The 20,000-nt window shown below is 44.0% G+C and overlaps 2 protein-coding genes across 3 annotated transcripts in view; both read right to left on the reverse strand.

The window, feature by feature from the left end:
* The window catches only part of si:dkey-117m1.4 (serine/arginine repetitive matrix protein 1), a 24,519-nt gene extending 24,345 nt beyond the window's left edge, over positions 1-174 (reverse strand). For both annotated transcript variants that reach the window (XM_056280639.1, XM_056280638.1), the window contains exon 1: positions 60-174. In XM_056280639.1, coding sequence (XP_056136614.1) covers positions 60-154 — 95 coding nt within the window. In that variant the 5' untranslated portion in view covers positions 155-174. The remainder of the gene's footprint in view (positions 1-59) is intronic.
* Positions 175-15,213: 15,039 nt separating this feature from the next.
* The window catches only part of cntf (ciliary neurotrophic factor), a 6,473-nt gene continuing 1,686 nt past the window's right edge, over positions 15,214-20,000 (reverse strand). The window contains exons 2-3 of the mRNA XM_056279970.1: positions 18,105-18,419; positions 15,214-17,756 (exon numbers count right to left, since the gene is read on the reverse strand). Coding sequence (XP_056135945.1) covers positions 17,580-17,756; positions 18,105-18,419 — 492 coding nt within the window. The 3' untranslated portion in view covers positions 15,214-17,579. The remainder of the gene's footprint in view (positions 17,757-18,104; positions 18,420-20,000) is intronic.

The following is a 20,000-nucleotide window of genomic DNA, read 5'->3' on the forward strand; positions in this document are numbered from 1 at the left end:
AAAGCCCAATTCTCCACATTTTACACTTTGTTTATGCCCCTATCAGTTAACTCCCTCACCCCCGTGGTGGCGGTGCCGGTTTGACGCCCTCTCCGTTGCTGTCCAGGGTCGGTGGCTCCCGGTAGTCGAAGACCGAGCGTATGGACTCCGCCATGTTCGCGCTGGCGACTGCTGCTCTCCGCCGTACCTTTCAGCCTCTGGCTGCCTCTCCGCTCGCTCGGCTAGCTTACGAGAAGGTTATTCCAGACGCGTCCATTTCGGCCGAGCAGAGGGGTGCGCTGCGCACAGCAGATAATAACAACCCGTACCTTTCGGTCTGCCGAGTGTATTAGATGTGCTGACATTAAAAGCAAATGACTTTAAAACGAGTTCCTTGTGTCACCAGTAGAGATTGTTTCCTGTGGTACGGGTGTTCACTGATTTAAGCTACTACCTATCACCCCTGCTGAGGCATAGATGCACTCACGGACCAGATGAAAAAGTTGACCGTTTCTAAGTGAAGCAATTAACCTGCTAACTGAGAGAATGCTCTATCTATCTATCTATCTATCTATCTATCTATCTATCTCTCTCTCTCTCTCTCTCTCTATATATATATATAGATATATATCTATATAGATATATCTATATATATATATTAATCCATTATCTTAACCGCTTATCCTGCTCTCAGGGTCGCGGGGATGCTGGAGCCTGTTACAGCAGTCATTGGGTGGCAGGCGGGGAGACACGCTGGACAGGCCACCAGGCCATCACAGGGCCAACACACACACACACACACACACACACACACACACACACACACACACACACACCTACAGACAATTTAGTACGGCCAATTCAGCTGACCTATATATGTCTTTGGACAACGGGAGGAAACCGGAGCAAACCCACAAAGACACGAGGAGAACATGCAAACTCCACACAGAGGACGACCCGGGATGACCCACCAAGGTTGGACTACCCCGGGGCTCGAACCCAGGACCTTCTTGCTGTGAGGCGACTGCGCTAACCACACACACACACATATATATATATATATATATATATATATATATATATACTGCTCAAAAAAATAAAGGGAACACCTAAAAACACAATATAGACCTCGATGAATGAAATATTTCAGCTGAAAATCTTTATTTATTAGACAGAGGAATGTGTTTAGAGCAAAATAACCTAAGAATGATCAATGGAAATCAAAATAATTAGCCCATTAAGGTCTGGATTCAGAATCATACTCAAAATCAAAGTGGAAAATGGGAACATAGGCTGATCCAACTTCTGTGGAAATTCTTCAAGACGATTCAAAATGAGGCTCAGTAGCGTGTGTGGCCTCCACGTGCCTGTATGCACTCCCTACAACGTCTGGGCATGCTCCTGATGAGACGACAGATGGTCTCCTGAGGGATCTCCTCCTAGACCTGGATCAGGGCATCGGTCAACTCCTGGACAGTCTGTGGTGTAACATCGCGTTGGCGGAGGGTACGAGACATGATGTCCCAGAGGTGCTCGATTGGATTCAGGTCTGGGGAACGTGCAGGCCAGTCCATAGCATCAATGCCCTCATAATAGAGGAACTGCTGACACACTCTGGCCACATGAGGACGAGCATTGTCATGCATGAGAAGGAACCCAGGGCCCACTGCACCAGCATATGGTCTGACAATGGGTCTGAGGATCTCATCCCGGTACCTAATGGCAGTCATGGTACCTCTGGCTAGCACGTAGAGGTCTGTGCGGCCCTCCAAGGATATGCCTCCCCAGACCATCACTGACCCACCGCCAAACCGGTCATGCTGAAGGATGTTGCAGGCAGCAGAACGTTCTCCACAGCGTCTCCAGACTCTCTCACGTCTGTCACGTGTGTTCAGTGTGAACCTGCTCTCATCTGTGAAGAGCACAGGGCGCCAATGGCGAATCTGCCAACCAAGATGTTCTCTGGCAAAGGTCAATCGGGCTGCACGGTGTTGGGCTGTGAGCACAGGCCCCAATTGTGGACGTCGGGCCCTCATACCATCCTCATGCATTCTGTTTCTCACTGTTTGAGCTGAAACCTGCACATTAGTGGCCTGTTGAAGGTCGTTTTGTAGGGCTCCGGCAGTGCTCCTCCAGTTCCTCCTTGCACAAAGGACCAGATAGCGGTCCTGCTGCGGGGTTGTTGTCCTCCTGCGGCCCCCTCCACGTCTCCTGGTGTACTGGCCTGTCTCCTGGTACCTCCTCCATGCTCTGGACACTGTGCTGGGAGACACATCAAATCTTCTTGCCACAGCACGCATTGATGTGCCATCCTGGATGAGCTGCACTACCTGAGCAACTTCTGTAGGTTGCAGATACCGCCTCATGCCACCTCTAGTGGTGAGGGCACTAGCAAAATGAAAAACTAACCAAAGATCGGCCAGAAAAGATGAGGACAGGCAAATGGTCTGTGGCCACCACCTGCGAATCCATTCCTTTTATAGGGGTTGTCTTGCAAATTGTCTAATTTCCACCAGGTGGAAATTAGACAATTTACCAACAGGTGAAATTGATTCACAAATCAGTGTTGCTTCCTAACTGGACAGGTTGATATCTCAAAAGTGTGATTGACTTGGAGCTACATTGCATTGCTTATGTGTTCCCTTTATTTTTTTTGAGCAGTGTATATAGAGAGAGAGAGAGAGAGAGAGAGAGAGAGAGAGAGAGAGAGAGAGAGAGAGAGAGAGAGAGAGAGACAAATTAAAGGAAGAACCTGAATGCTTTGCCCCTACAGTGAGGGGGTCCAGGGTTTCTGTTATGCTATGGGGGGCATTTTCCTGGCATGGTTTAGGGGAAGGGTCACTGCAAATCAATACAAAGTTATTCTGAGTGAACACCTTTATCCTATGATGAGACATTTCTATCCTGATGTGAGTGGTCTCTTCCAAGGTAACAATGCCCACATCCACAGGCCACGAGCGGTCACTGAATGGTTTGATGAGGATGAAAAATGATGTAAATCATATGCTATGGCCTTCACAATAACTAGATCTCAACCCAGTTTAACACCTGTGGGAGATTTTGGACCGACGTGTTAGACAGCGCTCTCCACTGCCATCATCAAAACACCAAATGAGGGAATATCTTTTGGAAGAATGGTGTCCATCCCTCCAGTAGCGTTCAGAGACTTGTAGAATCTATGACAAGCAGCACTGAAGCTGTTCTGGAGGCTCCTGGTGGCCCAACACCTTACTAGGACACTTTATGTTGGATTTTCCTTTTATTTGTCACCCGTGTGTGCGTGCGTGCGTGCGTGTGTGCGTGTGTGTGTGTGTGTGTGTGTGCATGTGTTTGTACGTAGAATATGCCTGACTGTCCTCCTTCTGAGCCCTTCTGGGTCTTCAGGTGGGTGTAGAGGCTGATCCTGGAGCCGCATCATGAGAGGACACCTGCGTGTGACAGCTTTTTAGGTGGAGAGGCTGATGCGCCTGCAGCCACCACACGGTCCTTGGCAGGGGGTGGCCAGAGTCCAATGGCATGGAGAACCTAGACGATTGGGGACTGCCATACTTGACCCAAGGTGACCTCCGATGATGACATAGACACATAGATGTAGATATAACACAATGTTACAGAGCTAGTGCATTACAGGCCGATGCTGTCTCTTTTAACAATCCATATCGTCCTGTTCTTTCGGATTTAAGTAATGTAGTAAAAACTGTGAAATGTATGTTTCACAGTTCTTAACCTTTACCACACACATGCACACAAATACATACACACAAGTAATGTTAATCTGTAATTTCTTCAACAGGTTAATAGAAATTATTATATCTATTATTATTTCTTGTGACTTTTGTATGTGGGAGACAGTCTGAAAGTTTTTTTTATCATTGATACTCCATTTCAGAGGCCCCATATGTGGCATTATATTAATTAGGTTGAGATCGCCTCTAAACTTCACATTAAAATATGGTGTAGTACTCTTTATACAGTCCAGGCTACTAAGACTACTGTAAAGACACCATCAAGCAAATAAAAATGCTGCCACAATTACTTTCATTACTAACACAAGGCGTGTCATTGATTACCAATCACTATAACCATACCAACATGTATTATGTGCTTTTCTTGCACATTGTTAAAAGCTCACTTGAAATACACAAGATAAAAATCATAAACCAACAGATTGCGTTTCAGAATTGATGATGGATTCAGTAGTTTTAAGGTTATATTCAATATTAGTCAAGGAGTCTTACCTTCTTCTTCTTTCAGCGTGTTCCCTGTTTTTCAGGGGTCGCCACAGCGGATTGTACAGTTTTCATTGGTACCCTATGAGGGCACAGTATCAGTGGTGGCTGTTGTTATCCAGGGCCTCAGCCAATCCTGTATGGAGCCTCGACTGATCCGGTATGGTCTTGTCAATCCGCATAATGATTTGGCAAAATTTTACGCCGGATGCCCTTCCTGACACAACCACTAAAGCTATGGGGGCACAGGTAAAGCGCTGGATGCCATCCCAATATTAATGGACTCACTATTAAGTTAAGTTAAGGAATTAAGTTAAGGATTCTTACCTAATAAGGTTAAAAAATTTCACATTTTAAAGAATCAAAAGGTCTGATCAACGTATCAGGTGTCATACTTTGGACACTAATAAATACCATATCAATGTACTGCCAGCGTTACTACTGTAAAAGTTGGGCTGTGAAAAAATACTGTAACGACGACAGATGAGTAGACTCACTTGCCCTTGGTTAACGGGTCGTACCCTTTTGTTGACTGGTTAGCACAGTCGCCCGTGGTGCAGGCGACCCGGGTTTGCTTCACGGCTGCCCCCTGAATTCGCTACATTGGTGCTCCCTCATGCCTCTGGACACATGCACCCAGAGGCATGACGGAGCTGGTATGCTGGACCGCGGGATGGTGAGGGGGGAATGTAACGACCACGGTTGAGTAGAATCGCCAGCCGTTAGCTAACGGGACGGACCCTGTAGTTGACTGGTTAGCTCGGTTGCCTGTAGTGCGAGAGACCAGCGTTCGCTTCCCGGCTGCCTCTGAATTCGCTACAACACTATATGTGAAAACTGAAAGACGATATTCTGTAGTTATATAATTTATATAGGCAGAACTTATTACAAGATATGTGGTAGACTAATTTGAAATTTGAGAACAATCAAAAACCTGTGCTTTTTAATGTGTCTGTGTTCTGCAAAGGTAATAGTAAATGTTTTATACCCTGTTTTTTCCCCAAAATTCTGCAGGGATAACATTATATTGTAAATAACACCAACCAGATGCACTCATACATTAATCAAAGCAGTGCAAATACCTATATGTGTGACCGCCTCATCCCGGTACGTCGAAGTCATCATGTAATTTAATCAAATAAACTTGACCTGATTACGATTGTACATTGGACGTTTTACAAATGCAAAGAAAAGTGCGAGATAAAATGTGCCTCACAGTTTTGCATTCTGTTGTCAAATCCTTTGGTAAAGTTTTTAATCAGGCTGATGCTTAATTGAGTGTCACAGTCCACAGGAAATGCACAGGAAATGACCTCAGTAGTCATTTCCTGCAGAAGAAACGCTGTGCAAAATGCTGTGCAAAAATGATCAAAATCGTTTTAGAATTTTACGTCATTTTTAATCTGACCTCGTGGTTCCAATGGCAGGTGTAGAGCAGTAGATTTGGCGTATTCGGTTTTCAGTCACGTTCCGTAAGTAACTAGTGGGCAAACTCTCAATCAGCACTGACACCAAGACTACTACATTTAGCATTACAAGTCATCCTGTTAGCTAGCTTGCTCAGAAGTGCATGTTTACACAGCGTGTGTTGGGATACATACATATGTTATTCATTGTGTTATGATTCTGGGCTTCAGCAACTGTGCGCTGGGGCTGACTGGGCTTTGTGCCATGATTTTGTTTTTGCTAACTTTAGCACTTAGCTAAATTTCAAGGTCCATGGTATTTCTCATGAATTGCCAATCACAAAACAATGGTGTCATATTTCATTTCGGTTTCCTTCAAAATGTAGTCGTAAACAAAATTTGTAATGGCTGCTTTCACGTTTAATGATAGTTTCTTAACATGTCTGAATTTACCAGTTGAGCGCTCTGCGATTTCCAGCCATGGAAAAGCAACGGACATCTGTATGAGAGAAACACTGCTTAAGGTGCTCACGTGTGAATTCAGAGACAAAGTTTAGAGAAATTCATATGCAACATAAACTGTAGGGGGGATGTGGGTCCTGCTGGAAAAATCTTCCTTGATTACACGTGCGCTCCTCTTCATTAGCCATACAATATCGCCAATATATATGCACATACGTACCAACACACACACACCCACACACACACACACACACGTGCACAGAAACAGACAAACACACACATACTGTAGACACATACATCCATGTTTGCTGTGCATACAGCTACACAATCCCTATTAAACATAAATGCGTACACATGCATTAAGTGCGCTTACGCACAGACAATAGCACATGATCACACAATCCTCACAAACACGTACACAACACACGCACATGCACACAAGCACACATGCACGTACATACTCAAACATACACACGCAAATACACACACACACACAGTGCATTCATTTCCCTTTCATTCAGTACAGGCACATATTGTTGTGCTGTAAGACACACACGCACAAACACGCGCACGCGCACGCGCATACACACACACCACACACACCATTGCAGAGCTTGCTCTTAGCTCTCTCACACACACCCCTCCCCCTCTATCTCTGTCAGACACACACACACTCACACACTCACTCTCTCTCACACACACACACACACACAGGCAAATACACAACCATATACACGTACACACATTCCCACCTACGCACGCACACACACACAGACACAGGCACAGGCACACACGTACACACATCCCTCTCATATACCCCTCCCCCTCTCGTTCTCTCTCGTTCTCTCACACACACGTCCTCTCTCTCTCTCTCGCTCGCTCACACACATACACACACACACACACACACACACACATACACACATTCCCTCTCTTGCTCTGCTTCTCTCTCTCTTTCTCACTCAGTCACTCACACACGTACACACACAAACACACTAAGAAACACACGTACACACATACACAAACGCACACACACACACACACACACAGGAACACACGTGCCTGCGCAAACATTCACAGGCACGCTCGCATACACATTTTCTCTCTTGCTCTTTCTCCCATTCTCCCCTCCCTCTCTCGCGCTGTCTGTCTCTCTGTCTGTCTGTCTGTCTGTCTGTCTGTCTGTCTCTCTCACACACACACAGACACACGCACACACAGACACACACACACACACACACACACACTTCTGCCCTCTCTCCCCTTCTCCTTTTTCATCTCTCTCACACAAAGACACACATACACCCACACACACGAATGCGCAAGTACACACGCGAACAAATGCGCACAAGCGGACACATACACACACTGTGGCACACACGCCCAGCGCGCGCGCACACACACACACACACACACACAAATATGCAGAGACACACACCCATTTTCTCTCTCTGCTCTCTTTCCCTCTAACACACACGCATATTTTCTCTCTTGGTCGCATGCTCTCTCTCTCTCCCTCTCTCTCTCTCCCACTCACACACACACACACACACACACACACACACACACACACCCCTCCCCCCTCTTCCACAGGCATCCTGGCTGCCACTCCTTCTCTAACAACCACACATACGTGCACGCACACGCACACGCACACATACACACATACACACACACATATATTGATTGATTGATTGATTGCTTATAGCATGAAACAGGCTAGTACTGTCAAAGAATTAATTGAATCACTGGAATATATATATATACATACACACATATATATATACATATACATATATGCACACATACATATATACATACACACATACACAAAACACAAACACACACATACATACATGCATATTGACACACAAAAACATGCATGCACACATGCACCCACAAACATAAACATTCATGCAACAAACACGTGTGCACACATTCATTTGCACATCATGCGCGCATGTACAACACATTTGCAGCACCACACATACACACCCTCTGTGCACAGACGCAAACCCTTTCACTCAATCAAATATCCTGTATTTCCTTAAAGTTAAACATAAACACACACACATACACACACACACACACACACACGACTACGCACACTCCGACTGCTAATATTTTTATCAAAATATAAAATATCAGCCATCCTCCTCATATAATTCTGTCTTAGATCCAAATCATTCACATGTATTTTAACACACAAATATACACCCACACATACACACAAGCATGCACACGGCTACTCATCACGTGCGTTGAGAATGTTTTTATGAAAACCAGTTAGGTCATGCAGAATCAAGGGACAAATTTAAATTTATTTGATTGCACCTGTTCAGTATTCAAATTCATGCATCAGTAATACGTTTGTCAGTAAACAAAAGTTGACTTTTCATTAGTTTAGTGCATTTCCACAACTTATCAACAAAGAAAAAGTTTTTTAACCTTATATATGCTGTGCATTCTTTTGCAACCTTCTCACAATAAAAACAGCCCCCCCCCCAAAACAAAAAAACAAAACACACAACAGATTATGGCTATCAAAGGTGAAAGTTTTATGTGATCACATTTAAGTTTCCAATAATTTCCATTTTGAAGTTTCAGTTTTTTTATTTGTATCAGATACTTTTAAAATGTCACATTTCACACTGCTTGCCTGCCTGCGCAGTGGTTAGCACGGTCGTCTCACAGCAAGAAGGTCCTGGGTTCGAATCTCGGGGTTGTCCAACCTTGGGGGTCGTCCCAGGGCGTCCTCTGTGTGTTCCCCATTCTCCCCGTGCCTGCGCGGGTTGTCGGCCCTGTGCTGGACTGGTGGCCTGTCCAGGGTGTCTCCCCACCTGCCGCCTAGTGGCTGCTGGGATGGGGCTCCAGCATCCCTGCAACCCCGATTGGGATAAGCCGCTTGGATAATGGATGGCTGGATGGATGGATGGATGGATGGATGGATGGATGGATGCATGCTTACCCACCCCAGCTGTCAGAACAAGCTCCAGCTGCCCTTGTAACATGTCGCTATCTATATGTTGTCCAACATAAAAGTGTGGTGTCTACTGATGTGGAGTAGGTTTACACGAGCATTGCTTTGCTTTCAGCTGACTGTCAAGAGGAGTTACTCTCGAAGGGAGTTTTTAGGTAATTATGACACATTAACAGAAGACAGGAGAAAATAATGACCGCACCGACACAAGGAGATCCAGGTCATAACCTCTGGGATATAATTCAAATGTTGCGTCTAACTCTGAGCACTGTTTAGACCTTAAAGAGGCTAGCCTTGCATCCAGCGAGACGACATAGACAATCAGCAGGGTTGTGCAGCATTACTGTTGTTAGCATCCCTTTCTAGACAGTGATAATACACATTACATATGTCGTTTCTGGTGAATCCTGCTTGCAAACAGATGCAGATTTTAGGATTTAGTAATTAATTAGACAAGAAATCAAACAATTAGATTTTGATGTAGATCTAGATGTTCTACATCTTAATCCATGACTCATAAAGACTATGAACGGCACAAGGAACCTACAGGTTATGATACAGAGCCATTGGAGCCAATACATGTCCAGTTGGTCCATAATGTTTAACTCCTGTCATGTTCCTGACCCTTACTTGTTGTGTGCTCTTTAATCAACCTGCCAAAAAAGAGCTGAAATGATAATTATTCTAAACAAGTGAGTAAAGAACGCAAATGCATACCCTGTAAGAGAAAAATAAGTTATTACACCACCATGAAAAAAGTTTTTAAAGGAAATATGACATTGTTCGTTGATGCTGAACCACATCCCTACTCCATTTCATTTTTCTTTTTGAATTGTTGAATTTTTATTTAAACCACTTGAAATACTATGACTCCAGTAGTAGTACTTTCGGCTGCTCCCATTAGGGGTCACAACAGCGGATCATCCGTTTCCATCTCTTCCTGTCCTCTGCATCTTCTTCTGTCACACCGGCCACCTGCATGTCCTCTCTCACCACATCCGTAAACCTTCTCTTTGGCCTTCCTCTTTTCTTCTTCCCTGGCAGCTCCATATTCAGCCTCCTTCTCCCAATATACCCAGCATCTCTCCTCCACACAAGACCAACCATTTCTATCTTGCTTCTCTTGATTTGTCTCCAAACTGTCCAACCTGAGCTGTGCCTCTAATATACTCATTCCTAATGCTGTCCTTCTTCATCACTCCCAGTGAAAATCTTAGCATCTTCATCTCTGCCACCTCCAGTCCTCCTGTCTTTTCATCAGTGCCACTGTCTCCAAACCATATAACATAGCTGGTCTCACAGCCATCTTGTAAACCTTCACTTTAACTCCTGCTGGTACATTCTGTTGCAAATCACTCCTGACACTCTTCTCCACCCACTCCACCCTGCCTGCACTCTCTTCTTCACCTCTCTTCTGCACTCCCTGTTACTTTGGACAGTTGACCCCAAGTATTTAAACTCATACACCTTCATCACCTTTACTCCTTGCATCCTCACCATTCCACTGTCCTCCCTCTCATTCACGCATATTTATTCCATCTTGTGCCTACTGACTTTCATTCCTCTTCTCTCCAGTGCATACCTCCACCTCTCCAGGCTCTCCTCAACCTGCACCCTACCCTCGCTACAGATCACAATGCCATCTGCGAACATCATAGTCCACAGAGACTCCTGCCCGATCTTGTCCATCAACCTGTCCATCACCATTGCAAACAAGAAAGGGCTCAGAGCCGATCCTTGATGTAATCCCACCTCCACCTTGAACCCATCTGTCATTCCAACCGCACACCTCACCACTGTCACACTTCCCTCATACATATCCTGCACCACTGCTACATACTTCTGTGCAACTCCCAACTTCCTCATACAATACCACACCTCTCTCGGCACCCTGTCGTATGCTTTCTCTAACTCTACAAAGACACAATGTAACTCCTCTGGCCTTCTCTATACTTCTCCATCAACATTCTCAAAGCAAACATTGCATCTGTGGTGCTGTTTCGTGGCATGCAACCATACTGCTGCTCGCTAATCATCACCTCTCCTCTTAACCTAGCTTCTATTACTCTTTCCCATATCTTCATGCTGTGGCTGATCAACTTTATACCTCTGTAGCTGCTACAGTTCTGCACATCGCCCTTATTTTTGAAAATCGGTACCAGTTTATTTCTTCTTCATTCCTCAGGCATCCTCTCACTTTCTAAGATTGTGTTAAACAATCTAGTTAAAAACTCCACTGCCATCTCTCCTAAACATCTCCATGCCTCCACAGGCATGTCATCAAGACTAACTGCCTTTCCACTCTTCATCCTCTTCATAGCTGCCCTCACTTCCTCCTTGCTAATCCACTGCACTTCCTGATTCACTATCCCCACATCATCCAACCTTCTCTCTCTCATTTTCTTTATTCATCAGCCCCTCGAAGTACTCCTTCCATCTTCTCAACACACTCTCCTTACTTGTCAGTACATTTCCATCCCTATCCTTGATCGCCCTAACCTGCTGCACATCCTTTGCAGCTCGGTCCCTCTGTCTAGCTAATCGGTACAAGTCCTTTTCTCCTTCCTTACTGTCTAACATGTCATACAACTCCCCATACGCCTTTTCCTTTGCCTTTGCCACCTCTCTCTTCGCTTTACACTGCATCTCCTTGTACTCCTGTCTACTTTCTTCATCTCTGACTATCCCACTTCTTCTTTGCCAACTTCTTCCTCTGTATAATTTGCTGTACTTCCTCATTCCACCACCAAGTCTCCTTGTCTTCCTTCCTCTGTCCTGATGACACACCAAGTACCTTCCTAGCTGTCGCCCTCACTATTTCAGCAGTGGTTGCCCACTAATCTGGCATCTCTTCACTACCACCCAGTGCCTGTTTTAACTCTTCCCTGAACTCCACACAACAGTCTTCCTTCTTCAACTTCCACCATTTGATCCTTGGCTCTGCCTTCACTGTCTTCCTCCTCTTGGTCTCCAAAGTCATCCTCATCCTACAGACCACCATCTAATGCTGCCTAACTACTTTCTCCCCTGTCACCACTTTGTAGTCTCCAATCCCTTTCAGATCACGCCTTCTACACAAGATATAGTCCACCTGTGTGCACTTTCCCCCACTCTTATATGTCACCCTGTATTCTTCCCTGTTCTTAAAATATGTATTCACCACAGCCATTTCCATACTTTTCGCAAAATCCACCACCTTCCACATTTCTCTCCTTGACACCATACCTCCCCATAACCTTCTTGTCACCTCTGTTCCCTTCACCAGCATGCCCGCTGAAGTCTGCTCCAGTCACCATTCTTTCCCCCTTGGGAACACTCTCCACAACTTCATCCAACTCACTCCAGAATTCTTCTTTCTCCCCCATCTCCTACCCAACGTGTGGGGCATATGCACTGATAACATTGATCAATACACCTTCTAACTGGAAGTTATGAAACTGGAAATCTCCAGTTTCATACTCATCACTCTGTCCGACACTCTCTTCACCTCCAGCACACTCTTGATATACTCTTCCTTCAGAATTGCCCCTACCCAATTTCTCCTCCGATTCGCACCATGTGAACCACACTAAATAGCACCCCCTAAAAACATTATACGGGACATATAATAGATTATATAGAGTATAGATTACAGAGTATAGATTATGACTAATTGATGACTTAATTGATTATGGCTAATGACTATTGCAAACTGTTCTCTTCTCTAACATGTCTTTTCTCTCTCTCTGAATGATGTCTTCTCCTTTCTCTTTTTCTTTGTTTGAATGGTGTCATGTGAGTCTCTCTTGCGTGCATGTGCAGTCGGTTCTCCTCTCAGGTCTCCGTGGTGATGGTGGTCGCCATTTGGATGCTGCCTGCCCTTCCACTCCTCACATAAGTTTTTCTTTTATTACATGATGATGCTGGTCGCATGGCTTGGGTCCTGGACTGCTCCGTTGGCATGTGGACACTGCTTGGCATCCTGTGCATCATGTTCTTCATTAATTCTATGTCCATTATAATTCTGTTATCCTCTTTCACTGTTGTATTATGTAAATTGCGTGAACACAACATCCATTGCATGCTGTCCGTCTTGGGTGTGAGATCCCTCTGTTGCTCTCCCTGAGGTTTCTTCCTATTTTTTCTCCCTGTTAAAGGGTTTTTTTAGGGAGTTGTTCCTTATCCGATGAGAGGGTCTAAGGACAGGATGTTGTGTTGCTGTTAAGCCCACTGAGGCAAATTTGTAATTTGTGATATTGGGCTATACAAATAAAATTGATTTGATTTGATTTGATTTGATTTGTTTTGATTTTGACGTCCGGGTAGCGTAACGGGCTATTCCGTTGTCTACCAACACAGGGATCGCCGGATCGAATCCCAGTGTTACCTCCGGCTTGGTCGGGCGTCCCTACAGACACAATTGGCCATGTCTGCGGGTGGGAAGCCGGATCTGGGTGTGTGTCCTGGTCGCTGCACTAGCTCCTCCTCTGGTCGGTCGGTCGGGGCGTCTCTTCGAGGGTAGGGGGAACTGGGAGGAATAGCGTGATCCTCCCTCGCGCTACGTCCCCCTGACGAAACTCCTCACAATCAGGTGAAAAGAATCCGCTGGCCGCTGGCGACTCCATTTGTATCGGCAGAGACGTGTAGTAGTTTGCACTCTGCAGCCCTCCCCGGATCGGCAGAGGGGGTGGAGCAGCGACCGGGACAGCTCGGGAGAGTGGGGTAATTGGCCGAATACGATTGGGGAGAGAAAAAAAGGAGAGAATAACAAATATATATGTATATTATACACGTACTTGTGTATTTCAGATGAGTCATAGATAGATAGATAGATAGATAGATAGATAGATAGATAGATAGATAGATAGATAGATAGATAGATAGATAGATAGATAGATAGATAGATAGATAGATAGATAGATAGATAGATAGATAGATAGATGTTTGGTTAGATAGATAGATAGATAGATAGATAGATAGATAGATAGATAGATAGATAGATAGATAGATAGATAGATAGATAGATAGATAGATAGATAGATAGATAGATAGATAGATAGATAGATAGATAGATAGATAGATAGATAGATAGATAGATGAACGGATGTATAGCTAGTTAGTCAGCGTGTTTGAGACTGGCGGTAAGTCTACTTGTGAGCCACAGTCCAAAACAATGCTTGGCTTCTCTTTACGATGAGTGTCTCGAGCCACCAGGTGTCATCAAACTCCAGAAAGTTAAAAGTCAATTCAATTTTAGTAGTCCATGGATTATTTACCGGTTGAAAACATTTCAAAGAGTAAGGTTATAATTTAAAAATGTCTGTTTGCTGCAGAATTACCAATACCAATTGGTGAGCGATGAAAACTATATAGCTGTAGGGGTGCACATACAATGTTTAATTTTCGAGGCGGCATCACCTTGCTGTGCATTGCATTTTTTTCCGTTCTACAGGCTGTCAACACAGAATTTGCACGATGCTGTGCACAGGCAATACTGGCTGGTGGCACTAGCAGCAGACCTGTGATACCTTCCAGTCTGTCTTCTGGTCACGGTAGACATCGGGTTTTCTTGTGTCCGGTAGATTTTGAAGCAAAACATTGCACCTTTTTTGATGCAGGGCCTTATTTTCACTCCAATGCATAACTTTGATGCTTTAATGTGAGTTTGGAGGGTGGTAAATTATTTTCTCTTAATGTTGGCGAGCACAAGTTCTTTACTTATTTGTCTGTGAAAGATTTTACACCATCAGTTGCCTTCTGAAGATTTCCAGTTGGGGGAAAATGCCCATGTTGACGGCACCGATGGAAGCAACATCTGGGAGGCTGAAGAACAGGACCACTCTCATAGTGTACTTTTACCAGCTGATCCAACTCCTCTCTCAGTTTCTGAGAAAGGATACTTGTCTTCCATCTTGTCTTCCATCTTGTTGTCATGGTGATGGCTAGCTAATCCCAGCACTGCCTTACCTTTGGTTGGCAAGTAAGATACAAATGTAAGTTGCCAATGAAAGCCAAGCAGTTAACTGAGGCCTTCCCTGACACCAATACATGGTTTATTGGATCTAATGACCCAATCACAATTTGATGGGCAGGATTATCACATTTGACTTGGGTCAAATCAGTCCAAAATTGTTTTTATGCGCTTAATTTTCAGAGATCCAAATTATTACACAGGCAGTAAACTATTGCATGGCTTTATTAGTGACAAGTTTATTGACAAAGTCAGGAAAAAAAATTACAATAATCAAATGAGCCATCCACAAAGTACAATAAATGGCATTTTCCACCCCTACCCGTAGACCCATGTCATTTGGTATGTTTTTGGTCAAAGGTGCAGCTGATGCCTTTTACACATCTACATGTAATTCTCTTAAAAGCCAACTGTAGGCCGGAAATTCATCCTGGTTGACGAATGAAGGTGTAATCAATGACAAACTGTACTACTTATTTTGAATTTCGGCATCTAGATTGGTTTCTCTTCGTTTTGGTGAAGCCTGAATCACTCAAACGATCACATTTCATAGTTTACATTGTTGCTGTGCCTCGTAGCTGGTCAGCGCACAAAAGATGGACATGATCTCACATTGGTGCGCGCTTTCACAATGTTCAGTAACAGACGTTATACAAATTAAAGTTATTAAAGTTAAAAAGCAATCAAACATTTCCCTCACCCTGGACATTGACACAAACCAAAGGCTTGCTCAGGTTCTCTCAAAGGTCTCTGTGACATTCAGTCTCATCCATGTTTTGCTCCTGGAGACACTTGCACACGTCTCTGCTTGTTCTGTATATTTCTGTCTAATACCGAGTGACCAAGTGTAGGTCTGGAAGATTATGTTCTTCATGGACTTGTTAAGTGTCACCTGAAGAGATGAGTTAACTGGAAAACAAAAAGCAAAAACTACACTGTGGTGGAACACAAACGTAAAGTTCTGTATGGATTAACATTTATTCATCTGCGTTAGGCGTGTTAACAAATGGGGTCTACTTTCTACAGCATCCACCACATCCTTCACTTGGGTCCCCTAACATGTAGCTCTGCATGTGGCCCACTCACACACACCCCACCTCGCTCCTCCTCATGTCCCCGACATTATTCCCCATCCTCATACTCCCTTTAAAAGATGCCTGAACTTATTAAATATAAAATATGTTAAAAACAACAACAACAACAAAAATCTAATATAATTTAGAATATCAAAACAAGCAGTTGGAATGCAATTTCTTTGAAAACAGTAAGAATTTTCCTTCTGTAGGATTATGTCTTTTATTTTGCATGAATATCATTAATATGAAAGTTGAAGGCAGCCAAGTTTGTGTTGAACACTTCAGAAAGAAAGAAAGAAAGAAAGATTTAGCGGATGTTATGTGCTGTATGTATTATCAACATTAGAGAAAGAATTATGTATGTGTGTGTGTGTGCATGTATGTATAAATGTAAGTGTGTGGGTGTAGGTAAGTGTGTATGCATGTATGTATGATCAATATGAAAGAAAGAAAGAAAGAAAGAAAGAAAGAAAGAAAGAAAGAAAGAAAGAAAGAAAGAAAGAAAGAAAGAAAGAAAGAAAGAAAGAAAGAAAGAAAGAAAGAATAGCGGGTGTTATGTGCTGTATGTATTATGGACGTTAGAGGATGCTCTTGCATCCTCCTCCTCCTCCTCCAGTGAGGGTAAATGGATGGCCACTAGAGGGAGCATTGATTTGGGCTGGAAAACAGTCACGGCACTCAGGCCTCTCATTCATCACACACACTCAACAGACTCACTGCTTTGTTGAAGTCCTGGTGAGACATAATACACACGTAGTTACACCAGAAACACGTTAATGCTGACATTAAAACATTCCTTCATCTCTTTCTCTCGTCAGTTTTGGAGAAACTCGCTACAAAAAATATATATATATACTCAGTAACTTCTTTATGCACTAGAAAGAAAGAAAGAGGTCGGCAACGTTAGCTGACAAATACATCTTATATATCTCATTAAGAAACACATGGTTTTCACATTTAAAATATGTTAGGAAATTAAAATCCCTCAAATCTTAACGTACTCCAAGTAAGCCAGAAATGGACTTCAAGTAAGTAAGAGAAGTTATAAAAATAGATCCGCATGAAGTTTTGCAGTTCAGCTTCAGGTTAATAGCATAACCAGAATATAAAGCAAATGTCCATCGCATGAGTTTGCAGCAAGAAAAGCTACGCTACAGATTTTGTCTCAGAGAGAAAATACATTTGTGTTCACCAACGATGAAATGTACTATTTTTCTTGGTTTTATCTTTCAGTGTTTTAAAAGTGTTTCACAACTACATGCCATATCTGGCAGAGAAGGCTCCCACCCACTCAATCTTTCACTCTTGGCTGACATTAAGTGCTCATTTATTTCTCCATCTCTCTAAATCGCTCCCTTTGTCATGGTGAACACCACTGAGCACCTCTATCTCATCTCATCCTCTGCGTCCCTTCAGTCCGTCTGCCCTCCACCCCTCCTCCCTAACCTCTCTTCTCTGTCATTATTCCTCCTCGCCCACACGTGCATCTCCTACGTCTCATCGCCGCAAGCTCCTCCTCCTCCTGCTGCCCGCGGCGGTCCTCCCCACCTCCTTGGCCGTGACTGCGGGCAGGGCCTGCAGCATGGTGATGGCTGTCTGGCTCCAGTAGTCCACTTCTTTGAAGACCCGGTATATCCAGAGCTTCAACTCAAACAGAGACGTCGAACGGTCTATCTGTCTCACGAGAGGAGGAAAACCAACTGGCTTACGTCCATTTCACATGTCTGCCAAAAGCCGATGTTGCACCAAAATCGGTGACCTGTCAGATTATGTAAACCTTCCATTAAAACACACTCTTTCAGCCAGGGAACGGCAGTTAAGATAAGGTTGAAGTTTAGGTATTGGGCTGGAGACAGCTGATACCAAATGAGGATTTGATGGGGCCAAGATTAGGATTAGCATCTGGAGGATGGCCGAAATAGAGTGTTTTAAGGGCAGGGTCACAGAATCTGATGGGTCACAGATTTTGGTAACACCGGTATTGCATTGCCATCAAAATGTCTGAAAACATTTTGTGCCTACCTCCAAGCTGTCCAAGTTGGGAGTCAGGACCACTGATCCATCGGCGGCCTTAAGGAGTTCCCCTGTGCAGCCGAGGAGCAGAGAGAGTCGCTCCCTCACTAGTTTACCCTGACTCTCGTACTCTCCCTTCTCCCCCCCACCCAGCTCCTCTTCCTCCCTGCTCATGGCCCTCTCCAGTAGGCCACGACACTGTAGCAGGGCAGAGTGCAGACACCAGAGCTTGTCTTTGGTGTCCAGCTGAGAGGAGGGAGACGGGACGGATACGAGACGGCCATCCCCCACGGCGAAATCTGAAAAGAGGCTCTCCCTCTTTCTCTTGAGGAGGAACGAGACAGAGGGAGATAGAACATAGAAGGCCACAGATGGGGGGAAGCCAGACAAGGAGTATAGATGAGAGTGGAGGGGGAGGAGAGGAAGGAGGAGAGAGAGGACGTGAAAAATGGGAAAGGGCCGGATGATTGAGGAACGTATGCTATCAAACACTTACCACAATGACGTCAAAGGTTGTTTTTTTTTGAGAAATATTTTGGCATTCTTACTCATGTTTTTCAGGCTTCTGTAAAGTGTCTCTGGCAGCAAAACATTTCCATTACCGTCTACGAAACATCCCTGATCTGATGAAGACATGATGACTCCAGTGTGAATAGGAACTCGGTTAGGGTCAGTAAGTCACTGAATTAGAGGAAAGATATTAATCACTGAAATGACATGTCTTGCCAAATTAAAGGCCAGGGGGAAAATAATACAGGAATGCACTACTGTGACACAGTCATCGGCGTATACTATCTGAAGCTTCCTGTGTAGTAATGTTATGATAAAAGAGGTTCTGTACCCGTACACACAACTACTCTCGGTGTAGACTATGTACACTTGACATAATTACAAACAGATCTCAAGTAATACTTTGAAGTAGATATTCTGGCTGAAGTTGGCTGTAGTGCACAGGTGGGTCTTGGTCACAGAAAATTGGATTTGGCATTAAAAACCACACTTAAACATTGCAGTCGCTCAGCTTTGGTTTTGCAACAACAAATGAGATTTCATGTTCTGCAATAAAGTAGCTGAGAATTTCAAAGGCTTTAGGTGTGAAGTCATGTCATCATATCACATCACATCACATCACATCACATCACATATCATATCATATCACATCACATCGTACATTATGTAATATCAGGCCTATGTTACTTTAATAACCAATGTGATAGAGTGGAAAAGTCCAGCCAACATGCCTCTCTCCACATGAGCGGCGAGGAAGTGGTTGTTTACCGTTTTGGAAGCAAAGGGAATTTTGATTCGGGGTGAATTACGGATGTCTACTGGAAAGGGTCTTTCATCATGGGTTACAATACTGTGGCAATCTTCTGAATTGAGAAGAATATTAACTGTATTATTATGTAAATCAGTGTTTCGCCTACCACTGAATAAGTGAGCTGGGGGTTAGCCACAAAAGTTGTGCTGCTTTGTCTCGGGTCTCAGGTTTAACAGAAACCTGAGATCCCGAGACCTAAATCCCATCACAAAAACCCTTTTCATTCTGCCAAGAGAGGATGGGAACTAGCTTCTGGAGGAAACGGTGATGTACATAACTATAACTTACTATACTGAATAGTTGTGTATATTCTGCAATGTCTCACTATAACATGTTTATTTATTGAGTGCCTGGCTATTGTAAATCTTTTACTGCTTGTCTACCCCATCCTCCCGGCACCTCTGCACTATCTGTCCTGAAACAAAAACCCCATCATTTTTCCTGGTAAGGCTTTTATCCTGGGGAGGTTTTCCCTCATCTGAATCGAGGGTTGGAAGGATAATAGCGGGTGTTGCACATTGCAGAGAAACTAACATGTTTGTAAGGCCCTCTAGGACTTCACTGTGATTTACTTGTACATAAAT

This window comes from Lampris incognitus, chromosome 5, assembly GCF_029633865.1.
Source record: "Lampris incognitus isolate fLamInc1 chromosome 5, fLamInc1.hap2, whole genome shotgun sequence".
In the NCBI taxonomy this organism is placed as follows: Eukaryota; Metazoa; Chordata; class Actinopteri; order Lampriformes; family Lampridae; genus Lampris; species Lampris incognitus.